General features: G+C 35.5%; 1 protein-coding gene across 1 annotated transcript; it reads right to left on the reverse strand.

Moving 5' to 3' along the window:
• Window positions 1-17,426: 17,426 nt before the first annotated feature.
• LOC122303575 (DNA-directed RNA polymerases II, IV and V subunit 8B-like) lies at window positions 17,427-21,544 on the reverse strand. The gene is made up of 4 exons (XM_043115407.1): window positions 21,246-21,544; window positions 20,256-20,383; window positions 18,124-18,242; window positions 17,427-17,799 (listed from the first exon to the last, which is right to left on the reverse strand). Exons 1-4 carry the CDS (start codon window positions 21,316-21,318, stop codon window positions 17,685-17,687), a joined length of 435 nt encoding a protein of 144 aa, XP_042971341.1. The 5' UTR covers window positions 21,319-21,544; the 3' UTR covers window positions 17,427-17,684.
• Window positions 21,545-21,860: the final 316 nt, after the last annotated feature.

Raw genomic sequence — 21,860 nt, forward strand, 5'->3', positions numbered from 1 at the left:
TCTCATATATATATACATTGAAAAGTTATATTTGAAGCCAAGGTCTTTTGTCACAAAGTCCATTGATGAACTTGCTGCACGAAGCTGCTGCCCATAACTCACAGCATGAAGCTACTATTCAAGAGGATATGTAGCACCAGATAATGAACATTGTGAATGTACATTTGCTGTGATCAGAACAAATAAAATAAATAGTGATAGTGGGAGCATAACATAGCAGCTTTGTGATAAAGTAGGCTAAGAGTAAAGTAGATAAAAAGCATTCTTTTATGTACAATGGACAGAATTTGTCTGTTTTGTTCTTCTTCTTTTTTTTTTGACACTTATGCCTTATGTACGTGCCGTGCTCTATATAAACTAGCTTATATAACTTAATGAGAAAAGTAGTGTTCTTCTCTTCAAATTTGCTAGTCTCAAATAACTCACTCAGGCCATCAACTTATTTTTCACCTCAGTTCACTCATCACATTCATCAATTTGTTCTTCATTTGTTTAGAGCATGGTATTAGAGCATGGTCATTTGTGATTCATGCTGCTATTTTATCTACTTTTGTTAATTCAATCTTCTTATAGTTTCATCTCATTGATTATACTACTTTCACAATGGCTAATGAAGCCTCTTCTTTCAACACCTCTCACAACTCATCCCCATATGAAAATCCCAACAGTCCATTCTTCCTTCATCGCAGGGATAATGTCAATACTATGGTGGTCACTCCACACTTAATACGACCTAACTATCTCTCATGGAACAGATCATTCACGCTGGCTATCTTCATCAAGAACAAACTTAGCCTTTTTATGGAACCATCAAAACACCTGCCAAAACAGATCCTCCCTACATACCCTAGTTGAGGTGTAACAACCTCATCTTATCATGAATTCTAAACTTCATCTCTAAGGAGATTGCATCTAATATTTTGCACATTAGCTCTACCAAAGTAGTATGAGATAAACTCAAAACTCAATTTGCATAACTAGACAGTGTAGGGATATACTAACTTCTACAACAACTTGCATCTATCACACAAGGATCTCAATCTGTAAGTGACTATTTTACTCAACTCAATGCTGCTTGGGAAGAAATGCACAACTACAGACCCCTTCCTCATTGTTCTTGTGGGATGTGTACTTGTAATATTATAAAATTATCGAGAATCAACAGACAGACTGTATTTTTAAATTTTTGATGGGGTTAAATGACAGCTTTAATAGCATAAAGGAGCAATAATTTTGATGACTCATATGCCATCTTTAGATATGATTTTTTTATTAGTTTTGCAGGAAAAAAGGCAGAGGGAAACTCCTGCCTTCTTGCTGCCTAATCATAAGACATCAGCCTTGGCTACATTCTACTCTCAGGGAAAGAAAATGGACAAGGTTGATGTAACCTGCTACCATTATGGTAAGAGTGGTCATGCAAGGATAAATGCTATCAACTAATTGGTTCCCCTCCAAACTTTAAATTCACCAAGTCAAATGGAGGATTCTTAGATGGACACTTTACAAACCAAGTCACATTACAAAACCATGAGAAAGCACCCATGGAAGGATAAGAGCTGCCCACCTATAAAGTTCAGATTCAACAGCTCCTTGCACTTCTCAATGCTAAAATAGCACAGCTTAATGTTGGTAACCCTCCATCACTTGATCAAGATAAGCTTGCTGAATCCACAACTAGTGGCCCTCGTTCCTCCAAGATGGCAGGTACATATTTATATACAAATTCATCTTTCTTTCTTTTTTCCAACTCACCAAGAACAGCTTGTATCTTTTTTAAACTATCATTCAACAAGCTCACAAAACTACACCTTGGATTCTTGATACTGAAGCTACAAATCACATGATCTGTTCTCTATCACTTATCACTTCCATCACTTGTGAGACTTATTTCTTTGTTCAATTGTCTAACAAAACTCAAGCCGAAGTGACTCACATTGGAATTGTGAAATTGTATGATACATTGACCTTTAGCAATGTACTCTATATGCCATCATTCACCCTCAATTTAATCTTTGTTAACGAACTCACACATAGCACCTCACTTTGTCGTATCTTTCTAAACAAACTTTTCTTCATACAGGCCATTTCTTAATGGGTGACAATTGAACTTACTAGAGTATACAATGGCCTTTACTTTCTCACTTCCAATCCACCTAACTGTAACACAGTCAATGGTTCACACCCTCTCAATAACACTGTCATTCAACCAGCCCAAACAAACCAATTTGATCTTTGGCACTTTAGATTGGGGCACACTTCTCAACAGAGAATGAATATAATTCAGTTTTATGTTCCCAATATAAAAAAGTGACAAGGATATGCAATGTACTATCTACCATTTGGCTAAAAAGAAAATGAAATAATTCAATCTAAGTATCTCTTGCACTTTAGCTCCTTTTGAATTGGTTCATTGTGACACTTGGTGTGACGCCCCCAAATTCCATTTGGGATGGAACGGAAATTTGAAACGTCGAGACATGCAACACAAGGTTACCTGCCCCCGTTCATGACATATAAGATGCAATGTTCCTAACATGCATCTAACAATATGCAATATTCGCAGCGGATAATTTTTTTTTCTTTAGCAATACTATGCACCAAATTGAAAATATCCCAAATGCTTAAAATATACTCCATACATAAAAACCTATTGAACAACTAAAATCACAACACTAGTCCAAAATAGTTATGATCCAAAAGTACTGGAGATGCAACTCCATCGTACAAGTAGTAATTTAACTACTATATTAACATTAACGACGCACCGTCGTTCAATCGACTGTGTCTAGTTGGTCAGCTCCTGATCCTCCTTCAGGTCCTGTAACAAGATCTACCATTCGAGGAGCATGGTAGTTGAGACTACCACAGTGAGATTTGATTTCAAATCTCAGCAAGTTAACAAAAAACTTCCACACATGCTAATGATGCATGGATGACAGTAAAAGCATAAATGTATAATCAAATTCATAAATAATTAAAGCATAATTGATATAACTTAAATTTAAACATGAACTGAACTTGACTTAGTATGAACTTACTCTGAAACTTGAATTAACATGAAAAATACATACTCCACAGTTGTTGTGGCCCCATGTATTCTACGTGTAAATACATACTCCACAGTTGTTGTGGCCCCATGTATTGTACGCAAACTTGACTTAACATGAAAAATACATACTCCACAATTGTTGTGGCCCCATGTATTCTACGTGTAAATACATACTCCACAGTTGTTGTGGCCCCATGTATTCTACACATCACAATGCTGTTAAATACATACTCCACAGTTGTTGTGGCCCCATGTATTCTACACAAACTGAATGTACTCAAGATGAAACGTGACTAGAAAACTAAAGGACTGGAGCCCAGACGTAACATAACTTGATTTGAATATAACTTGAAATACATGACCAACTTGAGATAGAAACATTTCGTAACATGGTATAACATATAATAGACAACATATTTAACATGACATACTTGTAATGTACGTTAATACATGACAGAATATATTATGTAATAGATAAAAATTGATGACATAATAAATTCTGTATAATAGATAATTACGTGATAACTTGGCATGGCATGACATATATGATAACATACATACATACACTATAGTTCCTTTACTTAGCACACGTACACAGTAGACTGCTAGTAAGTTAAAAGCTAACTTACCTCGATCTCCGCGTTTCTTATAAAACTTCAAGTGCGATCACGAGGAACTGTAATTAGTGATTCTAAAAGTTAGAACTAAATCACTAATAATTTGAAATATGGAAAATACTAACTTAAAGAGTAAAATTTTCATTTTACTCTCTACATGTGGGAAAATGACCGTTTTACCCATAACTTAAGGATTTTGCATACTAACTCCAAAAGTTTCTAAAATTTACATTCCTCATATAAATTTTATCCTAAACTTAAATATCAACTCAGAAAAATTTAAAACAAAACACAACTATGAAGAACACACTATGGTCGAAACATCCATAGGCCATTTCCCTTTATTTTTGGTGCAATTCCTTCCAACTTCAAAACTCATGCTTAAACCAAAATTTTGCAACAAACATCTTCCAATCCTAAGTTTAAAACCATACTTAAAACATCCATTTAGAAAAAACTAATAATCAACACCAAACTTTTTTGTAAAAAGATTCAAGCATTTGAATCACAAGTTTTGACCTTAAATCAAAACATCTCCAAAAATTTCAAAAATCAAATCTTACTTCTAACATATTCATAATATCATCCTAACATCAACCATGCTTTAAATCATCAAACTAAAGTCACCAAAATCAAAAAATAACATTTGGAGTTTTTGGTTTTACACTTAGTCCAAAAAAGGAACTTTTTCCTCAACTAGTTTTGATAAATCTCTTGATCTATGACTTATAAATATATGATCTTCAAACCAAACCATTACATGGTTTAAAAAGATGTCCTAAAACATATACAAGCTTCTAATTCAAGATCACATGGTTAGAAATTAACCAAAACATAAATTTAGCCAAGAATATCCACACTTTGGCTTATCTGAATATCTCTTTGCATAAAATTTCATATTTTTGAAACTAACATCAAATATTTACAAAATAATAATATAACATGTATATAAGATGTTTAGGATCCTCCAATAAAATTATCAAAGTCATTAGAATAGGTTTAGACCACCAAAGAGTTAAACTTTCTCAAAACAGAAACTGTTTTTCCTCTTCCAGTTTCTAAGTTTCTAAATCTAAGAACATCTTTCATCAAAACCTTTAATCATGCAAAAATCATCAACCAATAGTCACATATACATGTTAACAATACTCCATAAAAATTTCAGACCAATATCTATCCATTAGCTTGGTCAAAAACTCCAAACTATAACATATTCTCCAGTTTATCTCCCAGAATGACCTTTCTATAGTTTACACAATATTTGACTGACCAAATGATCTTCAAATGGGGAAAATAAGATATCCATGTAAACTAGACTAAAAAAGGAACAACTTATATGAAGAAGATTTTATGATAAAACACTTACAACAGCTTCGAAATGGGCATGCAAAAGATCTCCTAAAATCTGTCCGAGAGAGAGTGTTTGATAATCTTTTATTAGAAGGAATAATTGAAGATAAGTTCGTGGGTGCTGGCTGGACACATTTATGGACGAGATAAGGGAGGTGATAAGGCTGGAGTTGAGAGTTGAGTGTAGTTTTCTCCTACCCAAAATATCTATAAAAGATTATCTAAAAATATTCTATCCAATAATATCTACAAAAATCAACTTAAGATATTTTTATCTAATAATATCTATAAAAATCAACTCAAAATATTTTTACCCAATAATATTCACGAAAATTACCTCAAGATATTTCTTTTTATCCAATAATATCTACAGTTTTGAACAGACGTTTTGTCCGAAAATATGAAAAAATGTTATTGCGCCATAAGACTTTAAATAACCCTCCGAGTCTAATGGCACAAATCATAATACATTTTGACACTTCTAACTATCTCTAATAATCAAAAATACACTTCTGATACCATAGTAAATAATAACACTAACTATGTAGTTAGACAAAAACCTATACGATTAATGGATTCGTGAAAACTTATGGGTTTTTCACGAGATTCCTAAAGTTAATAGAAATTTCACAATTGAATTTCTAGCGAGCTGTTACAATCTCCCCTCCTAAAAAAAAGATTTCGTCCTCGAAATCGAAGTAAGTAAGAAATAACAATTCAAAAGTTAAGGAAACACATATACTTTATTGTTATTCGAATAACGAAGTACAACGTCTGATATTGTCAGTCCCGTACAAGTGAACCACAAAGTATCAATTAAGCAAAAGCCCAAAACAACTCTGCAAGACTGAATTTAGATGTCAAACAACTGGGGGTACTTGGCTCGCATATCAACTTCCTTCTCCCAAGTCGCCTCTTGAATATTATGATTTTGCCAAAGTACTTTGACCAATGGGATCTTACGGTTCCGCAACTCTTTATCTTTCCAGTCAAGAATTTGCATTGGCTTCTCTTCATAGGTCAAGTTGGGTTGTAAAGGTATGCTATTGGGATCCACTATCATTGGTGTCTGATTCCCAAAACTCTTTTTCAAAGAAGACATGTGGAAAACATTATGAATTCCATGGAACTCAGTTGGCAATTCCAAACGATATGCAACTACTCCCACTTTCTCCAATATCTCATAGGGTCCCACATATCTCGAACTTAACTTGTTTTTCACTCCGAAACGACTTACTCCTCTCATAGGAGATACCTTCACATAGACCCAATCTCCAACTTTAAAATCTATACTCCTCCTTCGATTATCAGCGTAGCTCTTCTGTCGACTCTGTGCTGTTTTCATCCTTTCTTTAATCAAGTGTACTTGGTCCTTAATCTCTTGTAAGACTTCTGGTCCAACTACTTTGCTTTCCCCTACTTCATCCCAATACAGAGGTGATCTACACTTTCTACCATACAAGGCTTCATATGGTGCCATTTGAATAGTGGCCTGGAAACTATTGTTATAAGTAAATTCTACCAAAGGTAATTGTTTCTCCCAATTCCCTTCATAATCCAAAACACAGTATCTTAGCATATCTTCCAAAGTTTGAATCGTCCTTTCTGTCTGTCCATCTGTTTGTGGGTGGTATGCACTACTAAACCTCAGACTAGAGCCCATCGATTCTTGTAAACTTTTCCAGAAGCGTGACGTAAAACGAGGGTCTCTATCTGATACGATCGTCTTAGGCACTCCATGTAATCTGACAATCTCTGCTATATAAATTCTCGTCAATCTTTCTAAAGAATCTGTATTCTTAATGGGTATGAAGTGAGCACTTTTTGTCAGACGATCAACTATTACCCAGATAGTATTATTTCCGGCTGAGGTCCTTGGAAAGCCTACTATAAAATCCATGGAAATATCCTCCCATTTCCATTCTGGGATTGGTAATGACTGCAATTTACCGGCTGGCTTTTGGTGCTCTGCTTTTACTAATCTACAGACATAACATTTGTTCACAAATTCTGCTACGTCCTTCTTCATTCATTCCCACCAAAAAGACTGTTTCAAATCCTGATACATTTTTGTACTACCAGGATGAGCAGTGTAAGGTGTGTTATGAGCTTCCTTTAGTACTTTTTCCTTTAACTCTTCATCTGCTGGAATGACTCTTCGGTCCTTGTAATACAGAGTCCCATCCTCTCTGAGGCTAAAGTCCACTGGTCCTTTTGACTTTTCGATCTTTTTTACAACTTTCGCAAGTTTACTGTCCTTCTTTTGACGGTCTTTCAGTTCTTCCCAGTCCAATGGAATGAATTCTTGGATTGTAGTCAACATGGTTTCCTGACTACGGTTTCTAATCAACAGTTTTCTCATACTACATAAGAGGGAATTTACTTCTGATGAAGGAACTGATGAAGCTTCTTGTCTGCTCTTGCGGCTTAAAGCATCAGCTACCACGTTGGCCTTTCCAGGATGATACTTGATGTCGCACTGATAGTCGCTGATTAATTCCAGCCATCTTCTTTGCCTCATATTAAGATTCTTCTGCTCAAACAGGTACTTTAGGCTTTTGTGATCTGTGAAGACTTCACACTTCTCGCCATACAAATAATGTCTCCAAATCTTAAGAGCAAAAACTACTGCAGCTAATTCCAAATCATGAGTAGGATAATTCTGTTCGTGATTCTTCAGTTGTCGTGAAGCATAAGCAACCACTTTCCCTTCTTGCATTAGCACACATCCGAGTCCTGCCTTAGATGCATCGCTATATACTACAAAAGATTTAAGAGGTTCCGGCAGTGTAAGTACCGGTGTAGTGGTAAGTCTTTTCTTTAACTCAAGAAAACTTGTTTCACACTTATCATTCCAAGTAAATTTCACATTTTTCTTAGTCAAGGCGGTGAATGGTCTAGACAAACGGGAGAATCCTTCCACAAATCTCCTATAGTAACCAGCCAGTCCTAAGAAACTTCGGATCTCATGCACACTGGTCGGTCTCTGCTAGTTCGTTACAGCTTCAATCTTACTCGGGTCTATTGCTACTCCTCTACTAGAGATCACATGACCTAGAAATTTTACTTCTTCCAGCCAGAACTCACACTTACTAAGTTTGGCATAAAGTTTCTGATCCTTAAGTATAGTTAAAGCCATGCTTAGATGATGTCTGTGTTCCTCCTTGTTCTTAGAGTAGATTAAGATGTCATCAATGAATACGACAACAAAATTATCCAAATAAGGTCTGAATATTTTGTTCATCATGTCCATGAATGCGGCTGGAGCATTGGTTAACCCAAAAGGCATCACTAAAAACTCGAAGTGGCCATACCTTGTCCTAAAGGCAGTTTTCAGCACATCTTGATCCTTGACTTTTAGCTGATGATACCCGGATCTCAGGTCAATCTTTGAAAACACTGCTGCTCCTTGCAACTGATCCAACAAATTATCGATTCTGGGTAATGGGTATCTATTCTTAATCGTCACCTTATTCAACTCTCTATAGTCTATACACATCCTCATAGATCCATCTTTTTTCTTCACAAATAACACAGGTGCTCCCCACGGCGAAGAACTAGGGCGGATAAAACCCTTCTCCAAAAGTTCTTCCAATTGTAGCTTGAGCTCCTTCAACTCGGTAGGGGCCATACAATATGACGCCTTGTGAGTCGGAGTTGTTGCCGGCTCCAACTCTATTTGGAATTCTACTTCTCTATGTGGTGGTAAACCAGGTAACTCATCAACGAAAACTTCAGGAAAGTCTTCAACCACAGGTATCCCTTGGATTCCTATAGTTTTGGTTGTCTCCCCTACAGTTATCAATAAAAACGCTGAGGCTCCATCATCGATACACTTCCTAGCTTGCAACGCCGAGATCAAAGGTGGGGTGGCCTTAACTGATGTTCCTGCGTAACTCATCCTGTCTTCAGTTGGAGGTTCAAACACAACCTCTCGTTTCCGACAGTCTATCTCAGCGTAGTGCTTGAAAAGCCAGTCCATCCCCAAAATCAGGTCGAATTCCATCTGACCGAATACTAACAAGTTAGCCTTCAGTGTCCTTCCTTCTAGCTCTAACGGACAATCATTAACTAAACGGGTACAAGATACTGTATTCCCATCAGGAATTAATACTACAACCCGTCGTGGTAATAGTTCAGTCCGCAAACTACAAATTCGTGCAAATGCTGCAGACACAAAGGACTGCGACGCACTTGAATCGAATAGTGCACAAGCCGAGAACCTAAACAAATTAACCCTTCCTAAAAAAATATATATACACCAATATTAATACTAATTCTAACACATTCATAATACCTGCAACATCATAAATACTAAAAGGAAAGAAAAAAAATATAAAATAAAATAAAAAAAATACCAGTCATGACGCTAGCTTCATCAGTTTCAGGTGCGTCAACATCAAAATCACCGGGTGTTACTGCATACACTTGTGCCGGGATGTGGGGCCTTGGCTTGCGATCACCAGCTCCACTACCTTGTTTGGCGTTAGGACAATCTCTAATCATATGTCCTGGTTTTCCATATCGGTAACAGACTCCATATCCCTTGTAACATTCTCCAGAATGAAGCTTACCACACTTAGGGCATGGTGAATAAAAGGACGACTTCTGTCCTCCAATCATTATTCCCTTGCCTTTCTCCGGACTAGAAAAATGCCTCTTTTTCTCAGCACTACTGCTTGTAGTAAATGGCATGGCCCTCTTTCGATCGGTCATGTTCTGGATCGCCAATTCCTTCTGCTCAGCCTCTGCTATTGTTGCTACATTTACCAACTCTTGGTAATTCTCTATTCTAAGGCAAGCTACTTGACTTCGGATTCTAGGCAGAAGTCCTGCTTGAAACTTTTGTACCTGCATCTTTTGAGTTGAAATCAAGTGTGGTGCAAACCTTCCCAATGCCATGAATTTAGCAGCATACTGCTCTACAGTCAAACTACCTTGTTTTAAGGACGCAAATTCCAGGGCTTTCAATTGTTTGACAGAGTCTGGGAAGAATCTGTTGTCAAACTCTTCCTTAAACCTCTCCCAAGACAATGCAGCCATACTACCTAGTTCCCTAACTAGAAGTTGCCTACGTGTATCCCACCATATTCCAGCTTCTCCTTGTAATAGGTATCCAGCATATAGAACCTTTTGGTCCTCAAGACATCCACAAATCTCGTACGTTCTCTCGAGATCTATAATCCATTTCTCGGCTCTCAGTGGTCCTTCATTACCAAAAAAATTTGGGTAACGGTAGCATAAACTTCTCATATGGACAACCCCTAACTTCGGGTCTAGGTGCGTTCACTTGTTGCTGTTGCTGATGTCTAAGCACGTCAGTCAGCATACGCACAGCTTCAGCTAATCCTCCATCCATCGGGGAATCATGATTCTCCTGATTGATACCACCTTCAGGGTTTTGAGGTATTCTACCATGTGTCATTTGTCTCTTCCTGTAACACACGAGTATACATATTACAATCATATAATACCTCTCATACATTTAAGAAATTCAAGCCTAATAACAACTAAATTTCAAACCTAATATTTGGTGCATTTCCTAAGGACATGTGGATTTACTGCCCAGAGACGTATTGCTCTGATACCACCCTGTGACGCCCCCAAATTCCATTTGGGATCGAACGGAAATTTGAAGCGTTGAGACATGCAACACAAGGTTACCTGCCCCCGTTCATGACATATAAGATGCAATGTTCCTAACATGCATCTAACAATATGCAATATTCGCAGCGGATAATTTTTTTTTTCTTTAGCAATACTATGCACCAAATTGAAATATCACAAATGCTTAAAACATACTCCATACATAAAAACCTATTGAACAACTAAAATCACAACACTAGTCCAAAATAGTTATGATCCAAAAGTACTGGAGATGCAACTCCATCGTACAAGTAGTAATTTAACTACTATATTAACATTAACGACGCACCGTCGTTCAATCGACTGTGTCTAGTTGGTCAGCTCCTGATCCTCCTTCAGGTCCTATAACAAGATCTACCACTCGAGGAGAATGGTAGTTGGGACTACCACAGTGAGATTTGATTTCAAATCTCAGCAAGTTAACAAAAAACTTCCACACATGCTAATGATGCATGGATGACAGTAAAAGCATAAATGTATAATCAAATTCATGAATAATTAAAGCATAATTGATATAACTTAAATTGAAACATGAACTGAACTTGACTTAGTATGAACTTACTCTGAAACTTGAATTAACATGAAAAATACATACTCCACAGTTGTTGTGGCCCCATGTATTGTACGCAAACTTGACTTAACATGAAAAATACATACTCCACAGTTGTTGTGGCCCCATGTATTCTACGTGTAAATACATACTCCACAGTTGTTGTGGCCCCATGTATTCTACACATCACAATGCTGTTAAATACATACTCCACAGTTGTTGTGGCCCCATGTATTCTACACAAACTGAATGTACTCAAGATGAAACGTGACTAGAAAACTAAAGGACTGGAGCCTTGACGTAACATAACTTGATTTGAATATAACTTGAAATACATGACCAACTTGAGATAGAAACATTTCGTAACATGGCATAACATATAATAGACAACATATTTAACATGACATACTTGTAATGTACAGTAATACATGACAGAATATATTATGTAATAGATAAAAATTGATGACATAATAAATTCTGTATAATAGATAATTACGTGATAACTTGGCATGGCATGACATATATGATAACATACATACATACACTATAGTTCCTTTACTTAGCACACGTACACAGTAGACTGCTAGTAAGTTAAAAGCTAACTTACCTCGATCTCCGCGTTTCTTATAAAACTTCAAGTGCGATCACGAGGAACTGTAATTAGTGATTCTAAAAGTTAGAACTAAATCACTAATAATTTGAAATATGGAAAATACTAACTTAAAGAGTAAAATTTTCATTTTACTCTCTACATGTGGGAAAATGACCGTTTTACCCATAACTTAAGGATTTTGCATACTAACTCCAAAAGTTTCCAAAATTTACATTCTTCATGTAAATTTTGTCCTAAACTTAAATATCAACTCAGAAAAATTTAAAACAAAACACAACTATGAAGAACACACTATGGTCGAAACATCCATAGGCCATTTCCCTTTATTTTTGTTGCAATTCCTTCCAACTTCAAAACTCATGCTTAAACCAAAATTTTGCAACAAACATCTTCCAATCCTAAGTTCAAAACCATACTTAAAACATCCATTTAGAAAAAGCTAATAATCAACACCAAACTTTTTTGTAAAAAGATCCAAGCACTTGAATCACAAGTTTTGACCTTAAATCAAAACATCTCCAAGAATTTCAAAAATCAAATCTTACTTCTAACATATTCATAATATCATCCTAACATCAACCATGCTTTAAATCATCAAACTAAAGTCACCAAAATCACAAAATAACATTTTGGAGTTTTTGGTTTTACACTTAGTCAAAAAACAGGAACTTTTTCCTAAACTAGTTTTGATAAATCTCTTGATCTATGACTTATAAATATATGATCTTCAAACCAAACCATTACATGGTTTAAAAAAAATGTCCTAAAACATATACAAGCTTCTAATTCAAGATCACATGGTTAGAAATTAACCAAAACATAAATTTAGCCAAGAATATCCACACTTTGGCTTATCTGAATATCTCTTTGCATAAAATTTCATATCTTTGAAACTAACATCAAATATCTACAAAATAATAATATAACATGTATATAAGATGTTTAGGATCCTCTAATAAAATTATCAAAGTCATTAGAATAGGTTTAGACCACCAAAGAGTTAAACTTTCTCAAAACAGAAACTGTTTTTCCTCTTCCAGTTTCTAAGTTTCTAAATCTAAGAACATCTTTCATCAAAACCTTTAATCATGCAAAAATCCTCAACCAATAGTCACATATACATGTTAAAAATACTCCATAAAAATTTCGGACCAATATCTATCCATTAGTTTGGTCAAAAACTCCAAACTATAACATATTCTCCAGTTTATCTCCCAGAATGACCTTTCTATAGTTTACACAATATTTGACTGACCAAATGATCTTCAAATGGGGAAAATAAGATATCCATGTAAACTAAACTCAAAAAAGAACAGCTTATATGAAGAAGATTTTATGATAAAACACTTACAACAGCTTCGAAATGGGCATGCAAAAGATCTCCTAAAATCTGTCCGAGAGAGAGTGTTTGATAATCTTTTATTAGAAGGAGTAATTGAAGATAAGTTCATGGGTGCTGGCTGGACACATTTATGGACGAGATAAGGGAGGTGATAAGGCTGGAGTTGAGAGTTGAGTGTGGTTTTCTCCTACCCAAAATATCTATAAAAGATTATCTCATAATATTCTATCCAATAATATCTACAAAAATCAACTTAAGATATTTTTATCTAATAATATCTATAAAAATCAACTCAAAATATTTTTACCCAATAATATTCACGAAAATTACCTCAAGATATTTCTTTTTATCCAATAATATCTACAGTTTTGAACAGACGTTTTGTCTGAAAATATGAAAAAATGTTATTGCGCTTTAAGACTTTAAATAACCCTCCGAGTCTAATGGCACAAATCATAATACATTTTGACACTTCTAACTATCTCTAATAATCAAAAATACACTTCTGATACCATAGTAAATAATAACACTAACTATGTAGTTAGACAAAAACCTATACGATTAATGGATTCGTGAAAACTTATGGGTTTTTCACGAGATTCCTAAAGTTAATAGAAATTTCACAATTGAATTTCTAGCGGGCTGTTACACTTGGGGGCCTTATTCACAAGCATCAATCCAGGTTCATCATTATTTCTTAACTATATTTGATGACTACTCTCGGGTCACTTAGATTTATTTGATGAAATTAAAATCTGAGACAATGACTCTTTTACAAAACTTTGTTCTCATGGTTAACACCTAATTCAACACCAAAATAAAACAAATTAGGTTTGATAATTGACATGCATTCGACATGCCCACTTTCTACAATTCTAATGAAATTTTGCATCAAAAGACGTGTGTTTACACCTCTCAACATAATGGGATGGTTGAGAGAAAGTATCAACATCTCTTATGTGTTGCTAAGGGCCTTCATTTTTCAAGCTTCTCTGCCATTTTTGGGGGATGCTGTCATGACAACCACCCATCTCATTAACAAAATACTTACTCCCATATTGAACAGTAAGTCCCCTTTTGAAGTCTCATTCTCAGCAAAACCATCATACACACATCTAAGGGTATTTGGATGCCTTTGTTTTGCATTTACCCTCAAGCATAACACATCCAAACTAAGTCCTAGAGACAAGAGATGCATCTTTCTTGGCTACCTAACTAGTGTCAAGGGGTATAAGCTCTATGATTTAGAAATTCATTCATGTTTCATTTCTAGAGATGTTACTTTTTATGGGTATACTTTTCCTTCTCAAGATCGTGGCTCCAACACCATCCATACCATTCCTTCACCTAGTCTAGTCTTACATTCACCATTATCAAACTCTACTTTCTTTTATCTTGAACCTATCCTGTACTCAGACACATATACAGGACCCTCATCACCTAATTCCCTCGACAGCCATTCCTCATTGCCTAAAAAATCCTCAACTGTTCAACCCCATATATCATTATCTCAAACCCCTCATTCATCACCTTCCCCTAATGACTCAGTTCATATTATACCCCCTAGAAGATCATATCAAGTTAGACAACAACCTACCTACCTACAAGACTATCACTGTCAACTTGCCACCACCACTGATTCTTTCCCAACTCATCTTACCTCAACTGCTGATCCTCTCAATCAACATTTAACCTACACAAGATTGTCACCCATTCACAGGTCATATGCTCTTTTCGTATCTCTTTTACATGAACCAAAAAGTTACTAAGAGGCTGTGAAGTTTTCATATTGGCAAGAGGCAAGAACCTGGACTATCACTACTCTCCCTTTTGGTAAATCTACTATTGGGTGCAAATATGTGTATAAGATGAAACTAAAATCTGATGGGACCTTAGAAAGAAATAAAGCCAGATTAGTGGGCAATGGTTACACACAAAGAGAAGGATTTGACTATTAAGAAACCTTTAGCTCAATGGCAAAACTCACAATAGTTAGACTCTTCTTATCATTGGTAGCTATTTACAAGTGGCACTTGTATCAATTGGATATACCCAACGTCTTTCTCCATGGAGATTTGGATGAATAAATTACAGACTTGCATCCAGGGTATCAATTTCAGGGGGAGTCACCACACCCTAAAGATAAAAGTCCGGTTTGTAAATTACACAAGTCCCTTTATGGGCTTAAACAAGCCTCTCGGCAATGGTACTCAAAATTATTTTCTTCCTTACTTTCAATTGGTTTCTAGCAGTCCAAAATAGATTACTCATTTTTTACAAAATATGACAAGTTCAGTTTTGTTGCCTTGTTAGTCTATGTTGATAATATAATCATTGGAAGTTCTAACATGGTTGCTGTTGACAGTATCAAAGCACATCTCCATTCTCAATTCAAGATTAAAGACCTTGGAAATCTGAAGTATTTCTTAGGTTTGGAAATTGCAAGATCAACTTCAAGGATTCACTTGTGTCAAAGGAAATATAGCTTAGAAGTCCTTGAATAGGATGGTTTGCTTGGATACAAACCAACCAACACTCCAATAGAAATGAATCATAAGCTGTCACACTCATCTTCAGACTCTCTAGTTAATGCTACAGGTCATATGAGATTTATTAGGAGGCTAATCTATTTAACTATAACTTAACCAAACATTACATATGCTGTTAGCATCCTTAGCCAGTTTATGGACAAACCATCCCAAATTCACATGAATCCAGCCTATAGAGTTTTGAGATATGTGAAAGGTTCCATAGGACAAGGACTTCTACTCTCATCACAATCGACTGTGCACTTGAAAGCCTTTAGTGACTCTGATTGGGTAGCTTGCCCAAAGACCAAAAGGTCCATAATAGGCTTTTGCATATTCATTGGAGATTTCTTAATCAGCTGGAAGTCTAAGAAACAAGCCACCATTTTTAGATCCTCTACAAAGAGAGATTATAGAGCCTTAGCTCACACTAGTTGTGAGGTTGTATAATTAATTATGCTAAAAGATTTTAGCATAAGCCATCCCAAGCTAGCTCTCATGTACTGTGACAGTCAATCATCAATACACTTGACCAAGAATCTAGTGTTTCACGAGAGAACCAAACACATAGAATTGGATTTTCATTTTATTAGAGAAAATGTATTATCTAGAGTTCCTATACCTATGCACATAGCTTCCAAGTTTCAATTAGCAGACATATTCACCAAAGCCCTACTTGTAGCATGAAGCTGTTGCCCAAAACTCACAGGATGAAGCTACTGTCCAAGAGGAAAATGAGGCACCAGACAGTGAACATTGTGGAGGTGCACTTGCTATGATCATAATAGATAAAGCAAATAGTGATAGTGGGAGCATAACACATCAGCTTTATGATAAAGTAGGCTAGGAGAAAATTAGACAAGAGCATTCTTTTATGTACAATGGATAGAAGTTGTTCTTTTTGTTCTTTTTTCTATTTTTGGCACTTATGCATTATGCACATGTTGTATATGAACAGGTATGTGTATAGCTGATATAACTCAATGAGAATAGTAGCGTTCTTCTATTCAAATTTGTTCGTCTCGAGTAACTCACTCAAGCCATCAACTTATTTTTCACTTTTAGTTCACTCATCACATTCATTAGTTTGTTCTTCATTTGTTTAACATTTTTGACCAATTAGCAACACTTTAATTTCTGACTAAGAGAACTAAGGCTTGAATCTCCCCTCTCCCATGTATCAAAAGAGAAAAATTATATTTGAAAGTTAATATAAAGGACATACCATATCAAATCATGCCATATCAACGGTATAAAATGCGTATTTCACACTAGGCCAGCCCTATCCCACTTTCCTCATAACGTGCAACGCCACGCACCTCCTACTAAGATACAAATAAATTTCATTTTGCATGCTCTATTAAGAGTAATGCTACTATATCCCCTAAATTTGCCTACTTAGTGTGCCCATAGTGCAAATTACACAATTTTTTTTGTTTTTTTATTTCAAACATTTTTTAAACATGTTTAAATATTAAATTTTTTTTTTTAAAAAATACCAATATACTGATAGTCACTTTCTTAATAAGTGAGTAATTTTTTTTTAAAAAAAAATTAAATGTATGAGAGGTCAAAATGAGGGAACATGCTAGTATTATCGCTATTCAAATCCGGTCATTAAGATTGTGCCATGTAAATTCAAAATACGTAGTTTAGAGTGCAAATTGAAATTTTTTGCAGTTTAGTATGGAAAGTGAAAAATAGGTGGTATTTATGTGCAAAGTATAATAAACCAAAAAATAAAATATTTTAATACTATAAAGCTAAAAACTCCAGTAACCCACACTCACAAGAGTCGCAGACAAACAGAGAAACATAAACGAGCAGTACAACAAAATTACACCATATATATGGTTCTGACTAGTATATGACATAAGCACCAGTTAAAAGACCAGTTAACATGCCTAACTGGAAATTTGGAGGTAAAAATCAAGCTTTTACAATAGAAAAAGACGCATTCCGATGGTATTTGATCTCATTTTTTTTTCAATTCAACTTCCTCATAAGGAGAAACAGCCTCTGATCAAGCTCAAACTGAGCACAATGGGACGGCTCCCCTTTCAGCATCATCTGAAGCCCACCAAATGATACGTATATCTCCCTGCAACCAATGACAAAATCCAAGACAAGGCCAACTAAATCAGATGATTACTAGACTAGATTTCTTTTTTTATTCGAAGGAAAAACTATATCGGCAAGATTATTGATTATCTATCCCTTGATGGCATAGAGACAAATATTGTCCGCAACTATATCATGAAGAATACATGGATCTGGACTATTTATTTAGTTTGACACTCTTAATGAGCCCATGAAAAGAACGTGCATATCACGAGCAGGCCAGGACAATTGTAGGAGATAACAACAGACTCTCTTTTCTTCGAAAAATGGAGGGAAAAAGTGTTTGAAAAAAGCGTGTACGTACACTTTCACACCAGGACCTGAACCTCCATCTGAAGTTTTAGCCTGAGGTTCATCTGAAATTTTATATAGTCTGCCATGCATGATGTATTCAAACTTGTCAGCGATTGACTGTTGCCCACCCTGGGAAGGAAATAAAATTCAGATGATAGGCTAGGGCCTTTAATCATAGAAAGATAGCTGAAAATGCCAAATGGCGACAAAAATCAAGCATGAAAAACGCAATCTAAGATTTGGGAGTGAATGATATGAAAGATGATTAGCAATAGAATATTAATCATATGTCAAGAAAGCATGCAAAAACCAGAATATCTTCAGATTTTACCTACAGAAAGTACACAGAGGTCGATCAGGGAATGGCCACAATATTGCTTCTCATATTGTGTTATGGCTTGGGTGATGCCTAGGAGGGTGGTGTACCTTTTTGCTTGCTGGAGAGGTTTAAGGGTAATGTGCAAACAGCCACTGTTTGGAATATGATCCATTTATGCCTTGTGTGGTGTAATTGGGCTGAGAGGAATGATTGATGCTTTGAAGATAAGGATTGCTCGATGGATGAACTTAGATGTTTTTTCTTTAATGCCTTATTTTAGTGGGCTTCGGCTATTGTATTTAAAGGAACTAGTATCCATGTTTTTCTTGTTTCTTTTTCTAGTTCCTGACTTGTAATAGATTCAGTTTTCGTATACTTCTTACATACTTGGCTTTGCCTTGTTGGTTGTCTCAATAAAATTTTTATTCATTAAAAAAAAATATCTTGCTTCTCATATTGACAAGGACTAAAATAGAAGGAAGAGGCAACGATGTGGAGGAAATACGAAAAAAACACCCACACACTATTTGTGTCACATCTCTAAAGAATCTGCTATGTTAGCCATGCCCAATTGCTCACTGTACATATGTGCTTCCCTTCTCTCCTTTAAGTCCAAATTTGATACTGGAACATCCATGCAGTTGGTGAACCTTCATAATAGGGGTTCCTTTCTCACTTTTAAAGTCTTTTGGACTGAGCTCCAAATTTTTGTTTAAATCTTTCAAAACTTCTAATTTTACCATCAGTGTCAATTCCTTATATTTCAAGGTTATTTTTCCCATTAAAATCATATATCCCTTCTATTTCACGATTGCTTCAAGTTTTCATCCATATGCAGAGTTAAAGAGAGACAAAAAGTCTCTGTCCCGTATACTCGGGCCTTTGTCTATTTTATTCTCAATAAAATTTGTTTATCGATTAAAAAAAAAAAAAAAACAAACAAGAAGTTCAAGAAACTGAGTTGGCTTCTTCCAACAATTCCTGACTATTTTTTATTTTTTTTTTAAAACTACATACAGTACATTGGACTTCAATGGTCAAAGCCTTAACACAACAAATCCAAGCCTAGCATATCCACAATATTAGGGCTACACGGGTCATTACAGCAATTCAAGATCCAATAAAACTTATTGGCATAAAATTCCAAAGAATGGCTGCATACCTTACGAGCCATACAGTTCTCAATTTATAGCAAATCTACTTTCTCATATATCCTCATATTGGCAAATGATAGGCCTGCTTCAAATTGGTTTCGGCTGGAGGACAGAGAAAAATTTTCTATCTTTGATTAAGGTGTTGTAAAAACATATCAACTTGATCAAAGATTCCAAAATGTAGATCAATGACTGTTTCTACAGACTTTAATGTGCTAAAAAAGTATTTGCAAAGATGATAAAAAAAATGTAGATCGAAATGAATTCATCCTCAACATTACGCCATGCAATCACTTGGGAAATAACAAAGATTTTCAAAGCTTATATATTACTTAGCCAGGATTTATCATACCTTATGTCATTCATCTTTATAGGGTCTGTTACAGCAACCTTCACTAAATCTAGATCCTAGTTCGTACAATCTAAAGTTTGTCAAAGGTTGAATCATTATGTTTACCGATGATAAACTCAATACCTCCAAATAATTGAGGGTTGCATAAATAGCACAATTTAATTTTCAGCAGAAAAATACAAAAGCGAACACTAATGATTTGTGTCCAAACTATGCTCACAATGGCAGCCCAATGAAAAGGGCATCATCTACTTTTTTGATAGGAAAAGTATATGATGCCTGCCAAAATGGTGCAATGAAGAGGAGAATAAGATTACCTCCAAACTCAGAGTGGTAGATAATGCCATCAAGAATTTCTCCTCTTTATCAATAGGATAAATCTCCGTATTAACATCTAGTTGCATTAACATGCCACACTTCTCGCTTCGTGCTTCAATTCGAGTAACTACAGAGAAAGTAAAACACCAACCGAATACTCAATGTTCTTTTTAACAAATAGTAGAAAACAAGTATAATTAACAAAAAAAAGGACAATTTATCGGCAAGAAACCTCATCAAGGAAAGGCACTTCGAACCCCTTAGGGAGTAAACCCTATATACAACTCTGCCCTCCAGAACCATGTATCAAGTAATCCGGGAGAGCTCCACATATAAAGCATGCAATGAAGAGTAAAGTGCAAATATGTCATATTGATTCTTGTACAAAAACTTTGAGGGTGGTAATATATGGGTTTCAAAACTAACCATACCACAAATACAACCATATTTTCGTTCCACTAATATATCACATCCCAAAAGGCAAATTGAAAATTGCAAACTCCACTAGAGTACAGATTCAGTGAACCTTAGTTTGACAGCCCTATCTAACATACATAATATCCACACTTCCAGAATAACCAGCATATGAAATGAACAACATTTCATTTTTTACTCATGCACCTTCTGGGATTGGAACCTAACACCCCCGTTTTCTGGGGCAAATGCCATTCCATTTATTATTCATGCCCGCGTAAAAATTCGTGTTTCTAAAGAAAACGATATGGACTAGTCGAATAAAACGCTCCCAACTCTGAAAAACCCGACTGGCATTTGATGAAATCACAGCGAGAGAAGGCGACTTGAAAACTAAAAGAAAGATGCTAGTTTCCTTGGTATATGGTGGGATTGCAATCTTTTCTTTTCCCAACGACCGGAAAGATGAAGGATATTACAATCATCGCATACAGCAGAAGCAGGAAACAAAGATAACCAAGAAATAGCTGATTGCTCTCATGAACAAGCAGCCGCCTAAGATTCCATAACCATACCTTTATCAAATTTTTTACCATCTGGATTCACACGTTCCACCCTAAAAATATCATCGAAAAGGAGCGCACCCATCCTTACTGAAATGTGTTTGTCAGAGCGAATTTGGGGCCTTCGGGAGATTAGCTGTGAGCAGTGCCGTTATGGAGAGGGAGAGAGAAAGACCTGGAATCAACGACACGATGTTGAAGGGTGCTCAGCTGCTGGGTTTTGCTTTGGCGGACCAAGTGAGCAGATTTGGAACCTCCTCGGGTGTTCAATTTTAAGTTTAAAACCTCCCAGTGGTTATTTAAGGGTTGAGGAAAATGGTTGTGCCCTCTCTCCCCGTGTTCCCTCAAATGACTGCTGGTCACAAATTTTAATTTCTTTTTATTTAATAATTAAAAAAATAATTTTAAATATATTGATATTTTTTTATATTTTTTAAAAATATTTAAATATATTAAAAAAATTTTAAAAAAAATAACCGTATAGTGCATTCTGACAGCAGAGTAGCATGTCTTAATTGTCAAGAAAAAATATAATTACAAATACAATTGTGTATTAATTTATACATTAATATAATGTGATTGGTTAAAAAATAAATTTTATTAAAAATAATATTAATTTAAATTTTA

Source organism: Carya illinoinensis, chromosome 3 (assembly GCF_018687715.1).
Source record: "Carya illinoinensis cultivar Pawnee chromosome 3, C.illinoinensisPawnee_v1, whole genome shotgun sequence".
Lineage (NCBI taxonomy): Eukaryota > Viridiplantae > Streptophyta > Magnoliopsida > Fagales > Juglandaceae > Carya > Carya illinoinensis.

Bases quoted from the DNA above. Each gene is read 5' to 3' on its own strand.
- LOC122303575 (XM_043115407.1), bottom strand. From the start codon at position 21,318: ATGGGTGCGCTCCTTTTCGATGATATTTTTAGGGTGGAACGTGTGAAT. The intron at 20,384-21,245 runs GTATGGTTATGG...CTTTCTCTGTAG, and splicing joins TGGTAAAAAATTTGATAAAG to TTACTCGAATTGAAGCACGA. The intron at 17,800-18,123 runs GTACGTACACGC...CATTGGTTGCAG, and splicing joins TCAGGTCCTGGTGTGAAAGT to GGAGATATACGTATCATTTG.